Consider the following 23,635-nt stretch of genomic DNA (forward strand, 5'->3'; position numbering starts at 1 on the left):
GCGGACCCATAGGTGTCCTGGACATGTGTAACCACACATCACAACTGACAGATGACACAATGCACACTGAGTCACATGTACAGACTGGGGTCCTACAGGTGTCCTGGGCATGTGTAACCTGACATCACAACTGAGAGATGACACAATGCACATGGAGTCAAATGTCCAGACTGGGGGGTCCCACAGGTGTCCTGGGCATGTGTAACCTGACATCACACCTGACGACACAATGCACACTGTGTCACATGTACAGACTGGGGTCCCACAGGTGTCCTGGGCATGTGTAACCTGACATCACAACTACTGACAGATGACACAATGCACACTGTGCCACATGTACAGACTGGGGGTCCCACAGGTGTCCTGGGCATGTGTAACTTGACATCACAAGTGACGACACAAAGCACACTGTGTCACATGTACAGACTGGGGGGGTCCCACAGGTGTCCTGGACATGTGTAACCTGACATTACAACTGACAGAGGACACAATGCACAATGAGTCACATGTACAGACTAGAGGACCCACAGGTGTCCTGGACATGTGTAACCTGACATCACAACTGACAGATGACACAATGCACACTGTGGGGGTCATTCTGACCCTGGCGGTAGTCTACCGCCAGGGCCAACGACCGCGGGAGCACCGCCAACACGCTGGTGGTGCTCCCATGGGCATTCTGACCGCGGCGGTACAGCCGCGGTCAGATACGGGAAACCGGCGGTGTCCCGCCAGTTTCCCGCTGCCCAGGGGAATCCTCCATGGCGGCGCTGCTTCCGACCCCCTTACCGCCAGCCTGGTTCTGGCGGTTTTGACCGCCAGAACCTGGCTAGCGGTAACGGGTGTCGTGGGGCCCCCTAACAGGGCCCCACCAAGATTTTCAGTGTCTGCCAAGCAGACACTGAAAATCGCGACGGGTGCAACTGCACCCGTCGCATCCCTTCCATTCCGCCGGCTCCATTCGGAGCCGGCATCCTCATGGAAGGGGGTTTCCCGCTGGGCTGGCGGGCGGCCTTCTGGCGGTCGCCCGCCAGCCCAGCGGGAAACTCAGAATTACCGCGGCGGTCTTCTGACTGCATAGCGGTATTCTGCCGGCGGGACCTTGGCGGGCGGCCTCCGCCGCCCGTCAAAGTCAGAATCACCCCCTGTGTCACATGTACAGACTAGAGGACCCACAGGTGTCTTGGGCTTGTGTAACCAGACATCACAACTAACACATGACACAATGCACACTGTGTCACATGTTCAGTCTGGGGGTCCCACAGGTGTCCTGGGCACGTGTAACCTGACATCACAACTGACAGTTGACACAATGCACACAGTCACATGTACAGACTAGAGGACCCACAGGTGTCCTGGGCATGTGTAACCTGACATCACAACTGATAGATGACACAATGCACACTGTGTCACATGTACAGACTGGGGGGTTCCACAGGTGTCCTGGGCATGTGTAACCTGACATCACAACTAACACATGACACAATGTACACTGTCTCACATGTACAGACTAGAGGACCCACAGGTGTCCTGGGCATGTGTAACCTGATATCCTAACGGACAGATGACACAATGCACACTGAGTCACATGTACAGACTGGGGGGTCCCACAGGTGTCCTGCGCATGTGTAACCGGACATCACAACTGACAGATGACACAATGCACACTGTGTCACATGTACAGAATAGAGGACCCACAGGTGTCCTGGACATGTGTAACCTGACATCACAACTAACACATGACACAATGCACACTGTGTCACATGTTCACAGGTGTCCTGGACATGTGTAACCTGACATCACAAATGACAGTTGACACAATGCACACAGTCACATGTACAGACTAGAGGACCCACAGGTGTCCTGGGCATGTGTAACCTGACATCACATCTGACAGATGACACAATGCGCACTGTGTCACATGTACAGACTGGGGTGTCCCCCAGGTGTTCTGGACATGTGTAACCTGACATCACAACTAACAGGTGACACAATGCACACTGTTTCACATGTACAGACTGGGGGGTCCCACAGGTGTCCTGGGCATGTGTAACCTGACATCACAACTGACAGATGACACAATGCACAATGAGTCACATGTACAGACTAAAGGACCCACAGGTGTCAGGACATGTGTTACCACATCACAACTGACAGATGACACAATGCACAATGAGTCACATGTACAGACTATAGGACCCACAGGTGTCCTGGGCATGTGTAACCTGACATCACATCTGACAGATGACACAATGCACAATGAGTCACATGTACACACTAGAGCACCCACAGGTGTCCTGGACATGTGTAACCTGGCATCACAGCTGACAGATGACACAATGCACACTGACTCACATGTACAGACTGGGGGTCCCACAGTTGTCCTGGCCATGTGTAACCTGACATCACGACTGACAGATGACACAATGCACAATGAGTCACATGTACAGACTAAAGGACCCACAGGTGTCAGGACATGTGTAACCTGACATCACAGCTGACAGATGACACAATGCACACTGATTCACATGGACAGACTAGCGGACCCACAGGTGTCCTGGGCATGTGTAATCACACATCACAACTGAGAGATGACACAATGCACACTGAGTTACATGTACAGGCTGGGGGTCCCCCGGGTGTCCTGGGCATGTGTAACCTGACATCACAACTGACAGATGACACAATGTGCACTGTGTTACATGTACAGACTAGAGGACCCACAGGTGTCTTCGGCATGTGTAACCTGACATCACAACGGACAGATGACACAATGCACACTGAGTCCCGTGTACAGACGGGGTGTCCCACAGGTGTCCTGGACATGTGTAACCTGACATCACAACTGACAGATGACACAATGCACACTGAGTCACATGTACAGACTAGAGGACCCACAGGTGTCCTGGGCATGTGTAACCTAATGTTACATGTGATAGATAACCAATGTGCTCTGTGCCACATGTTCAGTCTGGGGGTCCCACAGGTGTCCTGGGCATGTGTAACCTGACATCACAACTGACAGATGACACAAAGTGCACTGTGTCACATGTACAGACCGGGTGTCCCACAGGAGTCCTGGACATGTGTAACCGGACATCACAACTGACAGATGACACAATGCACACTGTGTTACATGTACAGACTGGGGGTCCCACAAGTGTCCTGGGCATGTGTAACCTGACATCACAACTGAGAGATGACACAATGCACACTGAGTCACATGTACAGACTGGGGGTACCCCGGGTGTCCTGGGCATGTGTAACTCGACATCACAACTGACAGATGACACAATGTGCACTGTGTCACGTGTACAGACTGGGGGTGCTACAGATGTCCTAGGCACACGTAACCTGAAGCCACATGTGACCGATAAAACATGCACACTGTGTCATACGTATACACTAGGGTCACACAGGTGATATGTGTCATGTACTGACTGGGGGTCCAATGGGTGTCCTGGACACGTGTATCCCGCTGTCTCATGTGACAGATTATATGTATGATCTTTGTCACATGTACAGAACGATGGCTGCCACAAGAGTCCTGGGTACGTGGCACCTGACATTAGCTGCAGCAGATAACACAATGTGCTCTGTGTTACAGGTACAGACCAGGGGTCCCACATGTGTCCATTAATGATAATGTGTCATGTGGGACTGACAAATGCATGAGTTATATGTCATTGTACACATAGTAATGGGACCAGACTGCGGTCTGGAGTAATAAAAGGACCACTGAAGGAGCCCTCATAACATGTTATGGTACGACCAGAAATGCGCTGTGTGAATGGTTACTGCCCTTTGGGCGGAGACGTGTTCTGTGGATGGTTATTGCCCTGGGGCAGAGATACAGAGACACGCTGTGTATACAGTTGTGTGGTCCTGGGCAGAGATTCAGAGACGTTCTATGTGGACGTTTAGTGCCCCTGGGGCAGAGATACAGAGACGTGCTGTGTGGATGCTTAGCAACCCTAGGGCAGAGGACCAGAGATGTGCTGTGTGGACAGGTATGTTGCCCTGGGCAGAGATCCAGAGATGCTCTGTGTGGATGGTTAGTGCCCCTGGAGCAGTGATCCAGGGATGCGCTGTGTGGATGGTTAGTAGACCTGGGGCAAAGATGTGCTGCATGGACAGTTAGTGCCCCTAGGGCAGAGATTACGAGAGTCGCTGTGTGGATGGTTAGCGTCCCTGGGGCAGTGATCCAGGGAATCACTGTGTGTATGGTTAGTGCCCCTGGGGCAGAAATCCAGAGATGCGCTGGGTGGAGGTTAGTGCCTCTGGGGCTGAGATCCAGGGACATGCTGTGAGGTTGTTTAGTGCCCCTGTGCAGGGATCCAGAGATGAGCTGCATAAACGGTTAGTGCCACTAGGGCAGTGATCTTGGGACACGCTGTGTGGATGATTAGTGCCCCAGGGGCAGCGATCCAAAGATGAGCTGTGTGAACGGTTAGTGCCCTTGGGGCAGTGATCCACAGATGCACTGTGTGGACTGTTAGTGCCCCTGGGGCAGAGATTCAGTGATGTGCTTAGTGGACTGCTTGTGGCAGAGATTCAAAAGACGCACTGTGTGGACGGCTACTAACCTGGGGCAGAGATCCAGAGATGTGCTGTGTGGATGGTTAGTGTCCTTGGGCAGAGATCCAGAGATGGGCTGTGTGGACAGTTAGTGCCCTTGGGACAGTGATCTAGAGGCATGCTGTGTGGACAGTTAGTGCCCTTGGGACAGTGATCTAGAGGCATGCTGTGTGGACGGTTAGCACCCCAGTGGCAGAGATCTAGACATGTGCTGTGTGGATGGTTAATACCATTGGCGCCCTGTGTGAACAGTTAGTGACCCTGCGGCAGTGATCCAGAGATAGGCTTTGGGGATGGTTAGTGCCCCTGGGCAATGATCCAGAGACGTGCAGTGTGGACGGTTAGTGCCCCTGGGGCAGAGATCCAGAGACGTGCTTTGTGGACTGTTAGTGCCCCTGGGTCAGACATTCAAGAGACGCATTGTGTGGATGCTCAGTGCCCATGGGGCAGAAATCCAGAGACGCGCTGAGTGGATGGTTAGTGCCCCTGGGGCAGAGATCCAGAGATGGGCTGTGTCGATAGTTAATGCTCCAGGGGGCAGAGATCCAGAGATGCACTGTGTGGATGGTTTGTGCCCCTGGGGCAGAGATCCAGAGATGCGTATGGTGGATGGTTAATTCCCCTGGGGCAGAGATGTGCTGTGTGGATGGTTAGTGTCCTTGGGCAGAGATCCAGAGATGCGCTCTGTGGACAGTTAGTGCCCTTGGGACAGTGATCTAGAGGCATGCTGTGTGGACGGTTAGTGCCCCTGGGGCTGAGATCCAGATATGTGCTGTGTGGACGGTTAGTGCCCTAGGACATAGATTGAGAGCTGGGCTGTGTGGACGGTTAGTGCCTCTGGTGCAGTGATCCAGAGATGCATGGTGTGAGTGGTTAGTACACGTGGTGCAATGATCCAGAGACGCATTGTGTGGATGGCTGTGTGGCCCTGTGGCAGTGATCCAGAGACATGCTGTGTGGATGGTTGGTGCCCGGATGCAGAGATCCAGAGACGCACCTTGTGGGTGGTTAGTACCCTTGGGGCAGAGATCCACAGATGAACTGTGTTGGCGGCTAGTGCCACTAGGGTAGAGATCCAGGGATGCGCTTTGGACGGTTAGTACCCTAGGATATAGATTGAGAGCTGGGCTGTGTGGACAGTTAGTGCCTCTGGTGCAGTGATCCAGAGATGCATGGTGTGAATGGTTAGTACACGTGGTGCAGTGATCCAGAGACGCATTGTGTGGATGGCTGTGTGGCCCTGTGGCAGTGATCCAGAGACATGCTGTGTGGACAGTTAGTGCCTCTGGTGCAGTGATCCAGAGATGCATGGTGTGAATGGTTAGTACCCTTGGGGCAGAGATCCACAGATGCACTGTGTTGGCGGCTAGTGCCACTAGGGTAGAGATCCAGGGATGCGCTTTGTGGACGGTTAGTACCCTAGGATATAGATTAAGAGCTGGGCTACGTGCAGGGTTAGTGCCTCTGGTGCAGTGATCCAGAGATGCATGGTGTGAATGGTTAGTACCCATGGTGCAGTGATCCAGAGACGCGCTGTGTTGATGGCTTTGTGGCCCTGTGGCAGTGATCCAGAGACATGCTGTGTGGATGGTTAGTGCCCGGATGCAGAGATCCAGAGACGCACCTTGTGGGTGGTTAGTGCCCTTGGGGCAGAGATCCACAGATGCACTGTGTTGGCGGCTAGTGCCGCTGGGGTAGAGATCCAGGGATGCGCTTTGTGGACGGTTAGTACCCTAGGATATAGATTAAGAGCTGGGCTACGTGCAGGGTTAGTGCCTCTGGTGCAGTGATCCAGAGATGCATGGTGTGAATGGTTAGTACCCGTGGTGCAGTGATCCAAAGACGCGCTGTGTGGATGGCTGTGTGGCCCTGTGGCAGTGATCCAGAGACATGCTGTGTGGATGGTTGGTGCCCGGATGCAGAGATCCAGAGACGCACCTTGTGGGTGGTTAGTACCCTTGGGGCAGAGATCCACAGATGCACTGTGTTGGCGGCTAGTGCCACTAGGGTAGAGATCCAGGGATGCGCTTTGGACGGTTAGTACCCTAGGATATAGATTGAGAGCTGGGCTGTGTGGACGGTTAGTGCCTCTGGTGCAGTGATCCAGAGATGCATGGTGTGAATGGTTAGTACCCGTGGTGCAATGATCCAGAGACGCGTTGTGTGGATGGCTGTGTGGCCCTGTGGCAGTGATCCAGAGACGTGCTGTGTGGATGGTTAGTGTCCCTCGGGCAGAGATCCAGAGATGCACCTTGTGGGTGGTTAGTGCCCTTGGGGCAGAGATCCACAGATGCACTGTGTTGGCGGTTAGTGCCGCTGGGGTAGAGATCCAGGGATGCGCTTTGTGGACGGTTAGTACCCCTGGGGCAGAGGCATGCTGTGTAGACATTCTGGGTGTGTGTCCCGGATATGTTATAAAGCAGCGAGTCCAAAGAATAGCCAAGGGGTGATGCTCTATGCCAGATTTTACTCATTACCACGACAGGTTAGTTGAGATTTTGTTCCATATACCAGAAGAGCGTTGGTTTCCTGTCTGGTGTTTGTAAAACTCTCCTGTTTAATGTTAAATCTGCTTTGGGAGCCAGACATCTGGTGAGACCCCTCCTCCCAAAACAACCCCACAATGTGACTCAGTGCGACAGAAGGCTCTAGCTGCAGATTCTCAAAGGTTTAGCGTCAGGATAGCATTTCCTTTTGTAACGCTAAACCAATGGTAAACTTTTTTGGGGATTCGCAAACCAACGCAAATTGGTATTTGCATTGATTTGTGTAGCAAAGTAAAGCAAAAGAGCGTGAAACACTGCTTTGCGTTACTTTGCGTCAGGGGTCGTTAAATGGGTGGTACATGGGCGCACTCGTGCTACCACCCATGCTTTTTGATCTCAACCCTATTGTCAAAAACATCAGTTAACATTGTTCAGTGCCAAACAATAACACAGCAGAAAAACAGGCGTTAAACACAGAAATGTTTTAATTTCTCCTCGCTTTTCTGTCTTTGCATGTGTGCTGCACACTTTCCGCTTGTCTAGGCATAGTATTTTGTACAGGAAGGCTACCCTTCTTGTACAAAACCTATGCTAGACGCACGCACAAAGTGTGTGCGTGGCGCACTGCAGCTGAAATCATCACCAAGACTAGGAACGAACCATTTCTATGTGAATATGGCACTCTCTTGCTCTCTCCCTGTCACGCAATGCAGCACAGCGTTACTTGTCACCTCTCAGAACCTCGGCCAAGGAGTGAACAACGCACCCCTTCCATAATTCAATTAAAGCCTCCTAAGGTTCAGTTCACTGATGTGAAAATTCATGGTAGTTCCAGCATCACCCACATATGCCCTGGAGGTACCTTTACAGCTGGAAGGAGCAGGAACCTTTCCACACATAGGGACATCTTAAGGATTTTGGGGGCCCTGGGCCAAATGTATCTTCGGGGCCCCTGTTCAGAACAGCTTTACATCTGTGATCCAGGTTCAGCTCTTTCATGCCCTCTTAGGCCAGGTCACTGCCAGTGCACAGACACTCATCCAAATTACAAATGTGTTTACACCTAATATTCAGGGACAGTGCTGTGCTTTCATTATTGTAACCCAGCAGCAGCTCACTAACATTACTGCAGATGATGTCTGTGACACCTTCCATGTCTCATATGTGAGCTTCTGGTTTGATCTAAAAGAAGCTTTTTATGAATGTTGCATGAAACATAAATAGGAAGGAGTCTGTAATAGACTTTCCCACATCACACACATTAAAAATAAATTGAAGGAAAAAGTATTTAAATCAATCTCTAAGAATAATTTGAGGTCATCAGGGCAAGACTCTCGGCCGAACAGAGCCAGCTCTGTTCCGGGGCCCCTGAAAGGTTGGGGCCTGTGGCCAGACCTCACTTTGCTTTTGCCTTAAACATCTCTGTCCACACACCCACCAAACATGCAGTTCAGGTTACTCATTTACACCCAAATTACAAGTGGCCAGCAGCACAAGTTACCAGCCCCTTAAGAATGATGTTTCCCACCTCCACACACAGATTGTGGATGTTGAAAACAAGTGAAAGACGAGAGAAAAATATGGAATTAGCAATAGAATCAGACCACAAGTTACCAATTCCCTCATTATTTCCTCAATTCTGAGTGGCCCCTGAGGCTCCATGCCTGAATGGGCCAAATTGCTGGCTACTTGTAATGGGGACTAAAGGTGGAGAAGTGTGTGTGGGGTGGGCGGGAAGAAGACGTCTTCTGATGACAGAGCCTCAGCTTGCTCACCCTTGGATGCTGGTGACCTGGGGTGCCTCTGCCGCTGGACCCCAAGGTCACAGTCATGGTCACCCCTCCCTATTTACAGGTGGGGCAAGGTAACTCGATTTCTTTGTCCAGATCTGCTGTGTGAGATTTGGCTGTATGGGGAAAGAGAAACACAATGACCCCAATACGAGAAAACTCCCTGCACATAAGGGTTATTTATTTTTTGTTTTTCAGAAACAAACTCATTCTGTTGGCAAGGAAGCAGAGGCCAGATCCTCTGATGAACTAGTGAGATGGAGGGATGCTCACCTGCTCGACTCCAAATGAATCTGCAAATCTTGGGGTGAAGAAAAAACATTTCTGCTGACAAGTGATAAGATGAAAACCCAAAACATACAGTATATATTAAATTACAAATTCTTTGTAGAAGTTCTAAATGAAACGACTGCATTCATCTTGAGGTGTAACAATGACTTAAAGCAACTTCCAGGTAGTGTGACCATAGGTATTGTCCGGCACTCTGTGCACCTCCCCTTGCTGCCCAAGAGACCAGTCCTGCCACACGTGGTCTTTCATCGATCCTGTGTAGGCTACCTCTTTAACCTCATATTGCTGTTGGCCTGTCCTGCTCCACCATATAAAACGGAAGGCATAAAGGTGAATACAAAGGTAAAAAGTCTTCTCCTTCTTTCTTACAGTCGTTCCATGTAGTCTCTGAGCTCGTGAGAGTCACCAAGGTTCATGTCTTGACAAACCCACTTGATGTTATCGTCATTGCCAAAGACGACTGAGTTAGTGTACGGCCCTCCGTCCTCTGGCAAAACTGTTGTAAATGTTGTGAACTTTACCCTCTTCCTCTTGGATCCTGAGGGGTTCAAGGGCTCTGTATGTTCCTTCTCATAAGCGTAGTCAGATGGTCGAAGCATCTGACCATGAAGATTCTTCTGAGATACTCCATTAAGGAGGAAGTTGCTCTCCTCAAACTGCAGTCCCCGGTCGATCATGGTGGTGCACTCCCCGGCCGGCAGTGACAGGTCGGCCACATTGTCCAGGAGCTCCGCCTCATTCCCCAGCCACACCCAGTCATGAGAGTGGGGGATTGTGCCATGCTCAGGAGCAGGGAACCGTTTGTGTCTGTACTTCCATGTGAAGGCAACGCAGTTCATTAAAAAGACCAAGATTGCAAGACAGAAAACGCACAGCAGAGCGTACATACCAATCTCCAAGTCTGTCAGTGTCCGGGAGGTCAGCAAAAGGTCACTCCTATTTGCTGGAACTGGGAAGTCTACTTTTGTTGGGAAACCTAGGAGGCTGGGAGGGAGAGTTTGCAGCTGACCACCATCGCTGACTTTTTTTAGGCCTACCCTACCATCAGGAGAGTTTGATGGTGTGCTTCTGTTGCTACTCTCCTCAGAATTAAAAGATATTCCATATTTGATTGAATCCAGACCCCTACCCTCTTGCTCTGCTGCCCTCTCAATGGAGTTACTATTGTGGCTTTTCACGTCCTGGTCTACAGCTCCGATGTCATTAGAGTCTCCTTCGTGGTCTGGTTGTTTTGGGATAAACTTGACTTTGATGCTCCCTGTCCCAGTTGCTAGACTGCCCTTCCTCTTGTTCTTCTGGCAAGCCTCACTAATACCCAGTTCCAGTTTGACAAGAGGTCCCTGGCCCTCTCCCTCTGCAACTACAAGTGGCCAATCTTCTTCTGAGCCTTGATGGATGGAGACCACCATTTCATCCAATGAGGAGGCGGCAAAGGCGAAGTCCTTGGATTCATAAATATCCATTGGTGTAACCGAGCCATCGCTGAACTGGATCCAGGCGCTGACAGCTGCTTCCTAGGGGAGAAACGGAGACAAGAGTAGGGTAATATTCTGCGTTAATGTTTGTATGTCTACACACCCATATCGCATTTTCACAACGCTATGTCAATCTGCATTCGGTGCATTTATACAACTGCAGTGAAGTGGATTCCATTCTCATACAGAGCAGCAGGACAGGGGCATCTTCACTATCACCCCTTTGTAGTGAAGTGCGTTCCTCACACTTGCAGAACTTCACACACGTGCCCTCGCTCTGAGGTGGCACTAGTGAACTGAGTTCGTCCTTCTCACATTGCTTCGCTCTCACGCAGTTTTGCCGATGTCCATTCAATACTTCACACAGCCTGAGCAAGTCCATTCTTCAGTTCTGTTGCTGGGATGGGGGCTCCCAGCCTCTGCATCCTTTGTACATCTTTTAAAAACTAAAGGATGGATTCACATGCCCCACCCCCTCACTATGGATCACACCTAAAACCTTTTAATTTATTCTACTACAAAGAAACTGGAGTTAGGAGTGCAAGTCTAACCAAAATAACCAAACTCCTACTGACCCTGGGATCCGGAGCAGGGTGCTGCCCGGCGTAAAGTGTACAACACCCCATATCTGGTAGCAAGCGCTATGTAAATGCAATTACAATACAAATACAATATATAATTCATTCTACTAGTGATGTCATAAAGCTGGTTGACCTTAGCTCATACCGGCTATATAATAATTCCCTTTAACTGTTTGACACTTACTTTCTCATAAGACAAAGCAGCTAAGGGGTGTGTCTATCACCCAGTACTGGGCCAGTCCACAGGAATAGCCCACCCATCACCAACTGGACGGGCAAGGAATAACTAAAGAGATCTGCCACATGCCACTGGTGAATGGAAGATTATAATTTAGTCCACCACTGCAGGTGCCAACTAGGGACATACTGCGACCCCTTCTTCACATCCCATGACGACAATTAGATTGGGGATGATAGTACCAAAGACCATCCCCACAGATCCCTCCACCACTTATCCCTCTGATCTACGCCTGCTCAGGACCATTAACAAAATATCTCAGAATGGACAATCAAGTGCATTAACCAGCAAAGTTAACTATGAATATAGGAAATACCATAAAGGGAGCTACAGAGCTCGTCGAAGCTGCCAGCTTGCTGAAACCATAAACTATACCCGTCTCTCACACTTCTTCATCTGTCACACTGCTAAGGCCTGTGTCCAATTTGACAGTAATTCCACCTTTGTGGTCATCACGTACGACATGGACACGCTTCCCACATAGGATCAAAACAAAGGCAACATCCTTCCAAGCACATACCCTACATGGTGTTGAGCGCTACCCATGTAGTCAAGAGCTACAGCGCCCCACACTGTGGTAGTAAATAATTATCACAATATCATACAATAGAAAAGAAAATGGACAAATGCTTTGTCTGTCTCTGTGCCTAGCCTGCCAGCGCAGGTTAACACACATGCGTGGTGGGATATGAGCTGCTTAAGAAGGTGCAAACCTCCAGATCCACGAGTGGAGGTGTGTACTGTTCTGAAATATAACATATGGATGTACTTCAGTGAACATTTCAAAGATCAAACTAGTTTTATGAGATCTGAATTTGGGAAATGCCTTTGACCAGAGGCTCACGCACTTTACGCTCCTCTGGGTTCAATGCAAATGTAGAAGTGCGGGTTGGCCTTGAATGGAGGTGTCCGCGTGCTAAAGACCCATCCTGGGCAGGGCTCACGCATGTAGATACAAATATGAAATTCTATGAAGCCAATTTAAAACGTAATGCTAGGTTGTGTTTAGTTTTGGTAATTGGGAGTAATTCAGGGAAGAGGGAAGATGTGTTTTCTTCAGGTTGTGCTGAGGGGGGAGAAGAGACGGGATTTTCTATGATGGTGGCTGAGATGTTTCTGGAAGGACATTTATTTTCAGTTCCTTCTGAGGTGAAGAGTAGAAGAACAAGAATGACCTGTGTAGGTGTTGTTCCAAATTCATGGAGCACAGTTTTATGTTTTTAGCTTTTTCCACCACCTGGTTTTTAATCAGACAATAATGTGGGAATAGCCTATTTGTGGATATCTGGCCACTTCTCGCCATTTCCAGGGTTGAGTCCACAGGGGAACCAGCAGGGCAGGATGGGAAAAGGGCCCGGGCACTCTGGCCAAGGAAGGACTTTGTCCCAACTCAAATGACTTGGATTTTGGAATGGGGAGAGGGTCAGTAGACGTTGGTCATGGGGTACAACGTAGACTGCCTTTTGCACCCAAAGATGGCAGTCACCATGAAAGGAGACCAGAGTGGTCACACCCAGAGGAGGAATGGCAACCTCTTTTGGTACCAACATCAGGCAGTGTTTGAACTTGGATCACTAGCACGCTGGAGCTGGTGCAAGGGTGGTCTCTGGCATAAGAGACCAAGAGGTGAAAGGAAACAAAGGCAAATGCAGGTTTAAAAAAGAAAAACTGAAGAGTGGAAGGCCTTCAAAAACAGCACATGCTTTTTGTCCTTAAACCCACTCGTAAGAGACTTCGGAGAACTGAATCTCCCCCTTACACAGCTGTGTGAAGTGCCACTTAAACATGGCTGCACTAGGCTGCTGTACCACCCTATAATGGCTACACTGAACTACATTCCCTCCTCCAGTGGAGCTCAGGTCAACTGCATTCCCCACTCTTACACTGTGCAAAACGGACACTGCATCCCCAGAGTTGCAGTGAACTCCGTTGACCACTTTTACAGTGTCCAAGAAGTACACTGCTGCCAGAGGTGCAGTGCCCTGCATTCCCCACTCCTACACAGTGCACGAATTACATCGCCCCCAATGTGCAGTGACCTGCATTAGCCACTCTCACAGAGTGCAAGAAGTCCCCCAGAGGTGTGGTGAAATGCATTAGCAATCTCAAGTAGTGCAAGAAGCACACTGCTCCCCCAGAGCTCCAGTTAGCTGTACTCCTCACTCCTACACTGTCCAAGAAGTGCACTGCTCCCCAGAGCTGCAGTGAACTGTATTCCTCACTCCTACACTGTCCAAGAAGTGCACTGCTCCCCAGAGCTGCAGTGAACTGTATTCCCCACTCCTACACTGTGCAAGAAGTACACTGCTCCCCCCAGAGCTGCAGTTAGCTGTATTCTTCACTCCTACACTGTGCAAGAAGTACCCTGTTCCCCAGAGCTGCAGTGAACTGTATTCCTCACTCCTACACTGTCCAAGAAGTGCACTGCTCCCCAGAGCTGCAGTGAACTGTATTCCTCACTCCTACACTGTCCAAGAAGTGCACTGCTCCCCAGAGCTGCAGTGAACTGTATTCCCAACTCCTACACTGTGCAAGAAGTACACTGCTCCCCCCAGAGCTGCAGTTAGCTGTATTCTTCACTCCTACACTGTGCAAGAAGTACCCTGTTCCCCAGAGCTGCAGTGAACTGTATTCCTCACTCCTACACTGTGCAAGAAGTACCCTGTTCCCCAGAGCTGCAGTGAACTGTATTCCTAAATCCTACACTGTGCAAGAAGTACACTGCTCCCCAGAGCTGCAGTGAACTGTATTCCCCACTCCTACACTGTGCAAGACGTGCACTGCTCTCTAGAGCTGCAGTGCACTGTATTCCTCACTCCTACACTGTGCAGGCAGTGCACTGCTCCCCCTAGAGGTGCAGTTAGCTGTATTCCTAAATCCTACACTGTGCAAGAAGTACACTGCTCCCCAGAGCTGCAGTGAACTGTATTCCCCACTCCTACACTGTGCAAGACGTGCACTGCTCTCTAGAGCTGCAGTGAACTGTATTCCTCACTCCTACACTGTGCAGGCAGTGCACTGCTCCCCCTAGAGGTGCAGTTAGCTGTATTCCTCACTCCTACACTGTGCAAGAAGAACCCTGCTCCCCAAAGCTGCAGTGAAAAGTATTCCCCACTTTTACACTGCAAGAAGTACACTGCCTTCCAGAGGTGCAGTTAACTGTGTCCCCCACTCTTACACCATTCAAGAAGTACATTGCCCCCCAGAGCTGCAGTGACCATGCAAGAAGTACACTCCCCACCACCCCGGAATGCATTGAACTGCATTCCCCACTCTTACACAGTGTAGGCAGTACTCTTCCTCCTAGAACTACAGTGAACTGTATTTACCCACTCTTACGCCGTGCAAGAAGTCCACTACCGCCCCAGGGGTGCAGTGAACTGTATTTACCCACTCTTACGCCATGCAAGAAGTCCACTACCGCCCCAGGGGTGAATTGAACTGTATTTACCCACTCTTATGCCGTGCAAGAAGTACAATACCCCCCAGGGGTGCAGTGAACTGTATTTACCCACTCTTACGCCATGCAAGAAGTCCACTACCGCCCCAGGGGTGAATTGACCTGTATTTACCCACTCTTATGCCGTGCAAGAAGTCCACTAGCGCCCCAGGGGTGAATTGACCTGTATTTACCCACTCTTACGCCGTGCAAGAAGTCCACTACTGCCCCAGGGGTGCAGTGAACTGTATTTACCCACTCTTACGCCATGCAAGAAGTCCACTACCGCCCCAGGGGTGAATTGAACTGTATTTACTCACTCTTATACCGTGCAAGAAGTACAATACCCCCCAGGGGTGCAGTGAACTCGATTTACCCACTCTTACGCCGTGCAAGAAGTACATAGCACCCCAGAGGCGGTGCAGGCCCCAGACCAAGCACTCCCATGCTGATCCATCTCTCTCTCCTGCTTTCTGTCTCATTTTACTGCCTTCTCCTTCCTTTCCCCCGTTTTTCGGAGTACTTTCTCCTCCTTTTGCCACATTTTTACTGCTTTCTCCTCTTACCCCAAATTTTTCTGTGTTTTCTCCTGTTTTTTGCCTCTTTTTTTAATGATTATTCTTTCTTCCCCATTGATACTCCCGCCTGCTGCCCAATTTACCACCTCCTAGCGCCCGTTCCTCCTCCCAGGACCTGCTTATTGGAGGCTGCGGCCAATGCCAGGACCCCTGGTTCTTCCACTCCACGAAGATACACCACTGCTGACCTCCGAGCCCTGGACCCCAGACGCACCAAAAACCACTGCTGCTGCACATCCCTGTGTACCACCAAAGGACCGTTCTTCATCTGACACTGAATCCTCACCTTAAGCACCGAAGCAACCAACAACACCAGCAACACCGCAAATACAGCAGCACCCGCCACGTCAACCGAGACCACTACAACACAACTCCAGTGCATCCTTCTCAATGCAGGTTCACTCAGTAAACACGCCGCAGATCTCCTCTCTCACCCGGACATCATCTTTCTCACAGAAACCTGGCTAATACCGCATCTGCACCAGACATCACCACCGCCATCCCTGAAAGTTACAAGATAACACACCGGGACCAAACCAACAAGCACTGGTGGAATCGCCATCATCTACAGAGATGCCATCCGCTGCATGACATCCACTGAAGACCCGACACCAGTAATGGAACACCTCAACCTCCAATTCTACACGGACAGAAAAAGCACAATCAGAGGCACCCTTGTCTACACACCAACAGGACCACAACCCAACTACTAATATGCCATCCTGGAACTCATTGCCCCGCATGCAGTCGACTCCGAGCACTACATATTCCCAGAGGACCTCAACTTCCTCCTCAATTAACCCATCAACACCATCTCCACCGACGTCCTGGAAAGCATGAGCAAGATCAGCCTCAAGCAGCTCGTCACTGACGCTACCCATAAAGCAGGACAAATGCTCAACCCTATTTTTACTTCCTACCACAGAGCTAGGTACATACACACAACACCACTCACCTGGTCCGACCACCATAGCGTACACTTCACCATATCAGGACCCACCCACCCTGCACCGTGCTCCCCATATCCACGCAGAAAAACTGGAAAAAGGTATCAAAGATCAGTGTAACGACACTCTCTGCCCCCACCTCCCAGACTCTACACACAACTCTGAACAAGCAGCAAACAGCTTCTCACAGTGGATCGCAAAATGTGCTGATGCCATCATCCCTGCCGAAACAACCAAGTTCAAAGAACAAAGCAAAAGAGCAATGTGGTTCACAGAGGAACTGCACTCCACTAAATGCAACTGCAGACAACTTGAAAGGAAGTGACGCATCAGCAAAGAAACAGAAGACGGCACTGCCTTCAGGACCGCTCTCAACCAGTACCACTGCCTCCTGAAAAAAAAAACAAGAATGGCGCACTAGCAGACCACATGAAAGCCAGCACAAACCACAGCAAAGAACGTTTCGCTACAGTGAAATAATTCACCGTTCTGCAGCCACAGAGAATGAGATCACTCCCTCCCAGGAATGACAACCTCGCAGATTTCTATCACAAAAAGATCTTAGCCATCTACGAAAACTTTGAATACCAGCCCTCTGCCTCAGACAGCATCAACCACCTTACACCCCCAAACACAAACCCTTAACACCTTCTTACCCACTGGGAACTCCTCACCTTGCAAAACACCATCTCCATAATGAACTCCATGCACATAGGAGCACCACGGACTATTGGCCCCACCACATCTTCAACCTCAGAAGCAAGACAATTGGCGATGAGCTCCGGAAGGTCCTGAACATCTCCATCACTGCAGCCTCCTTCCTTGAGGACTGGATCGAAGCTGAAACGAGGCCCTTCCTGAAAAAGCCATCCGCCGACCCAGCCTAATTGAAGAACTACTGGCCCATCTCTCTGCCCCCTATCCTGATCAACACATCCTGATCAAAAGACTCCACCACATCGGGAATCAAGGAAACACCCTCAAATTGATCACCTCAGACTTCACTGGCAAAACTCAAAGGATCTGTCTCCCACCGTTCACCTCAGAGCCCAAGAAGGTCATCTGTGGAGTCCCCAAGGATAGTTCCCGAGCCCAACCATCTTCAACACCCATATGACCCTCTCCTGGTCATCACCGTCAGATCACACGGACTCAAAATCATATCCTACGCTGATGACACACAGCTCATCCTCTCACTGTCTGAAGATCACTCCACCACAAAAGCTAACTTTCACAGATGCATGATGAACGTCGCGGACTGGATAAAGGGCAACTGTCTCAAGCTCAACACCAAAAAAACAGAAGTCCTCATCTTTGGAAACAACACCTTGTCATGGGTCGACACATGGTGGCCAGCAGAGTTCGAATACCCCCCTGCCCCAACAGACCATGCCCGCAACCTTGGCATGACCCTGGATAGCAAGCTATCCATGAAGAAAAAAGTTGACACAGTTTTATCTGTCTGCTTCTATGCTGTTTGCATGCTCCACAAGATCTTCAGGTGGTTCCCAGCAAACACCAGAAGGACCATCAGGCAGGCCTTCTTCACCAGCAGACTGGACTACGGAAACATGTTTTACATAAGAATCATTGCACGCCTCCTAATATGGCTCCAGACAATACAGAACTCAGAGGCAAGAATCATACTCTACCTCCCCAGAAGGACCCACATTACACCCCATCTCAAGAAACTACATTGGCTCCGAATTCAGACGAGATGCTAGTTCAAGGTGCTGGCCCACGCCTACAAGTGTAACGCTGCGCTCTGACGCGGCGTCTCTTTCTGTCCTCGCGTTTTTTGACTATGCTTTCTGGGAAGCATATATTTCGCTCCCGGTCGCGCTACACTTACTTGTAGCCTTTGTTCTTCTTTTATTGTTGGTGGTGGGTTTTTTGTTGGCCCTTTTGCCTGTCTCTATCCATGTTGTGTCCATCTTGTCTTCTTCGTGTTTATGTCCCAGCATGCTCTGTTTTTCTTTTATACTACTTCCTTTTTCCTATACTGATCTATGGGCTTTTCCCAATCCAAGATGGTGTTACTTCCCTTTCCTGTGATGTCACTTCCCTTTTCTCAGTATATAAGTTAGTCAGTCTTGTTCCTCCTTCCGTTGCAAACACTTCCTTCTGGTTGTGCTGTTCGCTCCTGTTCTTTGTTCCTGCTTTTTTGCCTTGGGGGATTTTTGCCTGTTCTTTGTTCCTGCTTTTGCCTTGGGATATTTTTGCCTGTTGCTTTTTTCCTGCCTTGTACCCTGGATATTGCCTATTTTTGTTTCCTGTTGTCAAGTCCTGTTTTTTCTTGTTTTCCTTCAGGAGTTCCTGTTAGAGGTTTTTTCCCCAGTGTTGGGGTTTTTTCCCTCTGGGACTCCTTCTGGAGGATACGGTCTGCTTTGGCATAGCCTGTCAAGCGGCACCGTGGCTACTAGAAGGGGTCGCCCTTATCTGGGAGTATCCAGGACCTGTAGAAGACTTGGTGTATTCGCCAACCCGAAATCCGGAGGTGAGAAGTCCAGCGCAGTACGTGACAGATTGCAACGCCAAAAGATTCTGCGTTGCGAGAGAGCCATGGAAGATCCACATGGGGCGGCGTCAGAAAATGCTCAAGCCATGTTACAGACTCTCCAACAACAAGCCCAAGAGTTACAACAGTTACGGGCAGAGAACACTGCGCTACGACAGGTCTTGTCTTCCCGATCAATGGACATACCACCCGTGTCTGCTACTATTCCTCGATATTCCGGAGATCCTTTAAAGATGAAAGAAGTTTTGGATGCCCTGACGGTTTTCTTTGTCTTTCGTCCACTCCAGTTTTCTTCGGATAAGAATAAGGTGGGCTATCTAATCAGCGCCTTGTCTGGTCCGGCGCTTGCTTGGGCGACTCCTCTGGTTTCTGCAGAAGACCCAGTCCTGGCTAACTATTCCGCTTTCCTGACTCTATTCAAACAAATGTTTGAGAGACCTGGGGTAGAAGCAGCAGCTGAAGAAGCCTTATGTGACATTCAGCAAGGTAATCAGGATGTACTGCAGTATATAACCCGCTTCAAACAGCTGGCAGCTGAAACCTCCTGGGTAGAACGCACCTTCGTAACCCTTTTCCGCCAAGGCCTGCGTGAAGAAATTAAAGATGAGCTTGTACACTCTACCCCAGCTTGTTCTTTGAAATAATTAATGGATCAATCTATGAACATCGAGTATAGACTTCAAGAGCGCAAGATTGAAAGATGTAGAACTAGAGCCCCATACCAGCCCGGTACCTTCTGTGCTAGCAGTCGGCGAACGGAAGATAGTCCATCTGAAGTCTCTCCACCTCCCCATGAAGAGCCCATGCAGATAGATCTGGTTCGTGGGCCATTGACGGAGTCAGAAAGGGAGGAACGACGACGAAGGGGACTTTGCCTATGCTGTGGTAAGGCTGGTCACCTGATCCGTAGTTGTCCGGTACGTCCCTCAAGGCCTGCGGGAAACGCCAGCTCCCGTCCCCTGTAAGGAGGAAGGAGACGGGAGGAGCTGAAGTACCATCAATATGTTCCTCCAAAGAAAGCATGTCCACCCTCTTTATCCTCTCGGTCAAGTTACAAAGTTCACAAGATCAAGAAGAACATCTTCTGGCTCTCCTTGATTGTGGAGCCAGTGGACTCTATCTGGATGAGACCTGGGCTACTAGTAAAGGAATTCCCCGCGTTCCTAAAGAAACCCCTGAGCAGGTTCACACAGTGGATGGCTCTCCGTTAACCTCAGGACCTGTGGTGGCCTCAACTCCTACTCTTTGTTTGACATTTGGGGGGCATCAAGAACACGTTGCCTTTGATCTCATAGCCTCACCAAATCACATCATGATTTTGGGAATTCCCTGGTTAGACCGACACAACCCCTATATCAATTGGGAAACACGAACTATATCCCTAACGTCTTCATTTTGTCAACAGAATTGTTATTCCACTACTTCTTATTGGACTCCAAAAAGTTCCTGTCAGTCAACTAAGGATAACACGAACTCTATTAATATTATCCAGGGGGTTCCAGATTGTTATCAGGAATATATCGGGATTTTTCAGAAACCTAGTAATCCTATTTTGCCACCTCATCGCAGTTATGACTGTGCTATTCCTTTAATTCCTGATGAAGTCGTTCCCTTCGGTCGAATGTATTCTCTGACAGACCAAGAAAAGAAGGTGTTAAGGGAATATTAAGACGACAACTTACACACCGGTTTGATTGCTCCTTCCACGTCCCCCGCTGGGGCTCCTCTCTTCTTCGTCCCAAAGAAGACTAAGGATCTGCTTCCTTGTGTGGACTTTCGTGAACTCAACAGAATAACGATTAAGGATCGATATCCACTGCCTTTAATCAGAGATATACTGGATGCCATTCAAGGAGCCAAGATATTTACTAAATTAGACTTACGGGGTGCCTATCATCTCCTTCGGATCAAGGAAGGAGATGAATGGAAGACTGCTTTCCGTACCCCTTTTGGGCACTAGAGTATCGTGTTATGCCCTTTGGACTGACCAAAGCCCCTTCTGTTTTTCAACGATTTATGGATTCAGTGTTCTCTGATGTACTCAATCAATATGTAGTCATTTATTTGGATGATATCTTGATATTTTCCCGTGATCCTGAGCACCATGTAGATCATGTCCTGCAAGTCCTGGAAAGACTCAAGAAAAACCATCTGTTTTGTAAACCTGAGAAGTGTGAGTTCCATAAATCTGAAGTAAGGTATCTCGGGTTTTGTATTAATCAACACGGAATATCCATGGATCCTGACAAGGTCAGTGCCATATTAGACTGGCCTTCTCCAATGTCCATTAAAGAAACGCAATGTTTTCTTGGGTTATCAAACTTTTATCGTCAGTTTATTCAGAACTTTGCCTACCTACAAAGTTTCATAACACAAACAATTAAGAAAGAGAACCTGAAGAAGGGTTTCATTTGGACCAAGGAGGCTGAACATGCATTTCAAGAATTAAAGACATCCTTTACCCGAGCACCCGTGTTGCGTCATCCTGACAATACCAAGAAATTCATCGTCGTGACTGATGCCTCAGACAGAGCTATTGGAGCAGTTCTGCTGCAGAAGCAAGACAATGATGGATTGGAACATCCTATCTTTTATCTGTCACATATTCTATCAGAGGCTGAACAAAATTATTCTGTACTGGAACGAGAACTACTCGCTCTCAAAGTAGCTTGTAAGGAATGGAGGCATTTCCTGATGTGTTCCAGAGAGCCTTTTCAAGCTAGGACTGATCACCGTAATCTTCAGTGTCTTTGGAGCTTTCAGTGTCGCAACAGTCGTCAGGCTCGATGGGCTTTCTTCTTTAGCCAGTACGATTTCGTGATCACGTACATACCTGGTTCCCAGAATTTAGTGGTAGATGCCTTATCCCGCAGATATCCTGACATAGCCCAGAACTCCTCTCCACATCTTATTGAGTCTAGCAGGATCATCGGAGCTACTCAATCTTTTCAAGAACGCATTCAATCCGAGTACCAGTTTCTGTCTGCTTCAGAATGGGATAAAGTGACTTCTTTTTTGCAGAAGAAGGACAACTACTTCTATCATCAACATGCTCTCTTCCTACCTACCAAGAAAGTGCAGACAGAAGCCCTGCAAATGTGCCATGATTCTCCTATAGCCGGTCATCGAGGTATCAGGATGACCCAGGAACTGCTTCAGCAATCTTTTTGGTGGCCTTCGCTAAAGAAAGACACTGAAACCTATGTGTCAGCATGCCCAGTCTGTGCCCAGACTAAGACACCCCGAACTAAGGTGGCAGGTTTATTAAGACCTTTACCGGTTCCTTCCGCTCCTTGGTGTACTCTATCCACGGATTTCATATGCTCTCTACCTACTTCCTCTGGTAACCAAGTAATCATGGTAACCGTAGATTCATTCACCAAGATGGCCCATTTTTCAGCCTTGAAGAAACTACCAACGGCCCCAGAAATGAGTCGCATTTTTCTACGAGATATTTTTCGCCTCCATGGTCTTCCTCTAGAAGTCATTTCGGACAGAGGGCCCCAATATGTATCACGTTTCTGGAGAGCCTTTTGTGCCTTCTTTAACATTGAAATTTCTTTATCCTCGGGTTTCCATCCACAAACGAATGGGCAAACTGAACGAGTGAATCAAGAACTTCAGCAGTATCTGAGATGTTACTGTAATGCCACACAAAGCAATTGGTTGGAATTTCTTGCTCCTGCCGAGTTCTCCTATAACAACACAATACATAGTGCGACCAAGACCACACCCTTTTATTGTACTTATGGATTTCATCCGAGGACTTTCACTACTGTTTCTCGAACATCCTCTTCTGTGCCTGCAGTCACTTCTTTTTCACGACAGATCCGTCGAATCCAGGGCCTACTTCACACTACTCTCCTAGCTCCGAAACAAGCTATGAAGCGAAAGGCTGATCGTTATCGGCAAGCCGCACCTTTGTATCAAGTGGGCCACAAGGTATGGCTTTCTTCCAGATTTCTACCATCCCGGTTTTCCACCAATAAGTTCAAACCACGTTTTTATGGACCCTTTCGAATTTCGCACATCCTGAATCCTGTAGTTGTGGGTCTCCGCTTACCTCATACCTGGAGGGTTCATCCTGTTTTCCATGTGTCCCAGTTAAAACCCTTTGTTCCTGATCCTTACCATCGCCAGTTCCAACGTCCACCTCCTCTTTCTATCAACGGACAACCTGAGTATGAAGTCAAGGAGATCTGTGATTCCAGAATTTTTCGACGCAAACTACAGTTTTTGGTCCACTGGAAAGGATACCCCCTCAGTGACTGTTCGTGGGAAGATGATTCCTCCGTCCATGCTCCCCGTTTGGTTCGGCTGTTTTTTTACAATCATCCTGACAAACCTGGAGCCTCGGGGAGGGGACCTACTGTAACGCTGCGCTCTGACGCGGATTCCCTTTCTGTCCTCGCGGGTGGAACGCGCTACCGATATTCGGAGCACCGTTCTCCGCGTTTTTTGACTATGCTTTCTGGGAAGCATATATTTCGCTCCCGGTCGCGCTACACTTACTTGTACCCTTTGTTCTTCTTTTATTGTTGGTGGTGGGTTTTTTGTTGGCCCTTTTGCCTGTCTCTATCCATGTTGTGTCCATCTTGTCTTCTTCGTGTTTATGTCCCAGCATGCTCTGTTTTTCTTTTATACTACTTCCTTTTTCCTATACTGATCTATGGGCTTTTCCCAATCCAAGATGGTGTTACTTCCCTTTCCTGTG

The 23,635-nt window shown here is 49.1% G+C and overlaps 1 protein-coding gene across 1 annotated transcript in view; it reads right to left on the bottom strand.

The window, feature by feature from the left end:
* Positions 1 to 7,533: 7,533 nt before the first annotated feature.
* Positions 7,534 to 23,635, bottom strand: part of TMEM132B (transmembrane protein 132B) — an 816,836-nt gene continuing 800,734 nt past the window's right edge. Inside the window, exon 10 of the mRNA XM_069215373.1 lies at positions 7,534 to 10,659. Within this exon, the coding sequence (XP_069071474.1) occupies positions 9,511 to 10,659 (1,149 nt within the window). The 3' untranslated portion in view covers positions 7,534 to 9,510. The remainder of the gene's footprint in view (positions 10,660 to 23,635) is intronic.

Source organism: Pleurodeles waltl, chromosome 11, assembly GCF_031143425.1.
Source record: "Pleurodeles waltl isolate 20211129_DDA chromosome 11, aPleWal1.hap1.20221129, whole genome shotgun sequence".
Taxonomy (NCBI): domain Eukaryota; kingdom Metazoa; phylum Chordata; class Amphibia; order Caudata; family Salamandridae; genus Pleurodeles; species Pleurodeles waltl.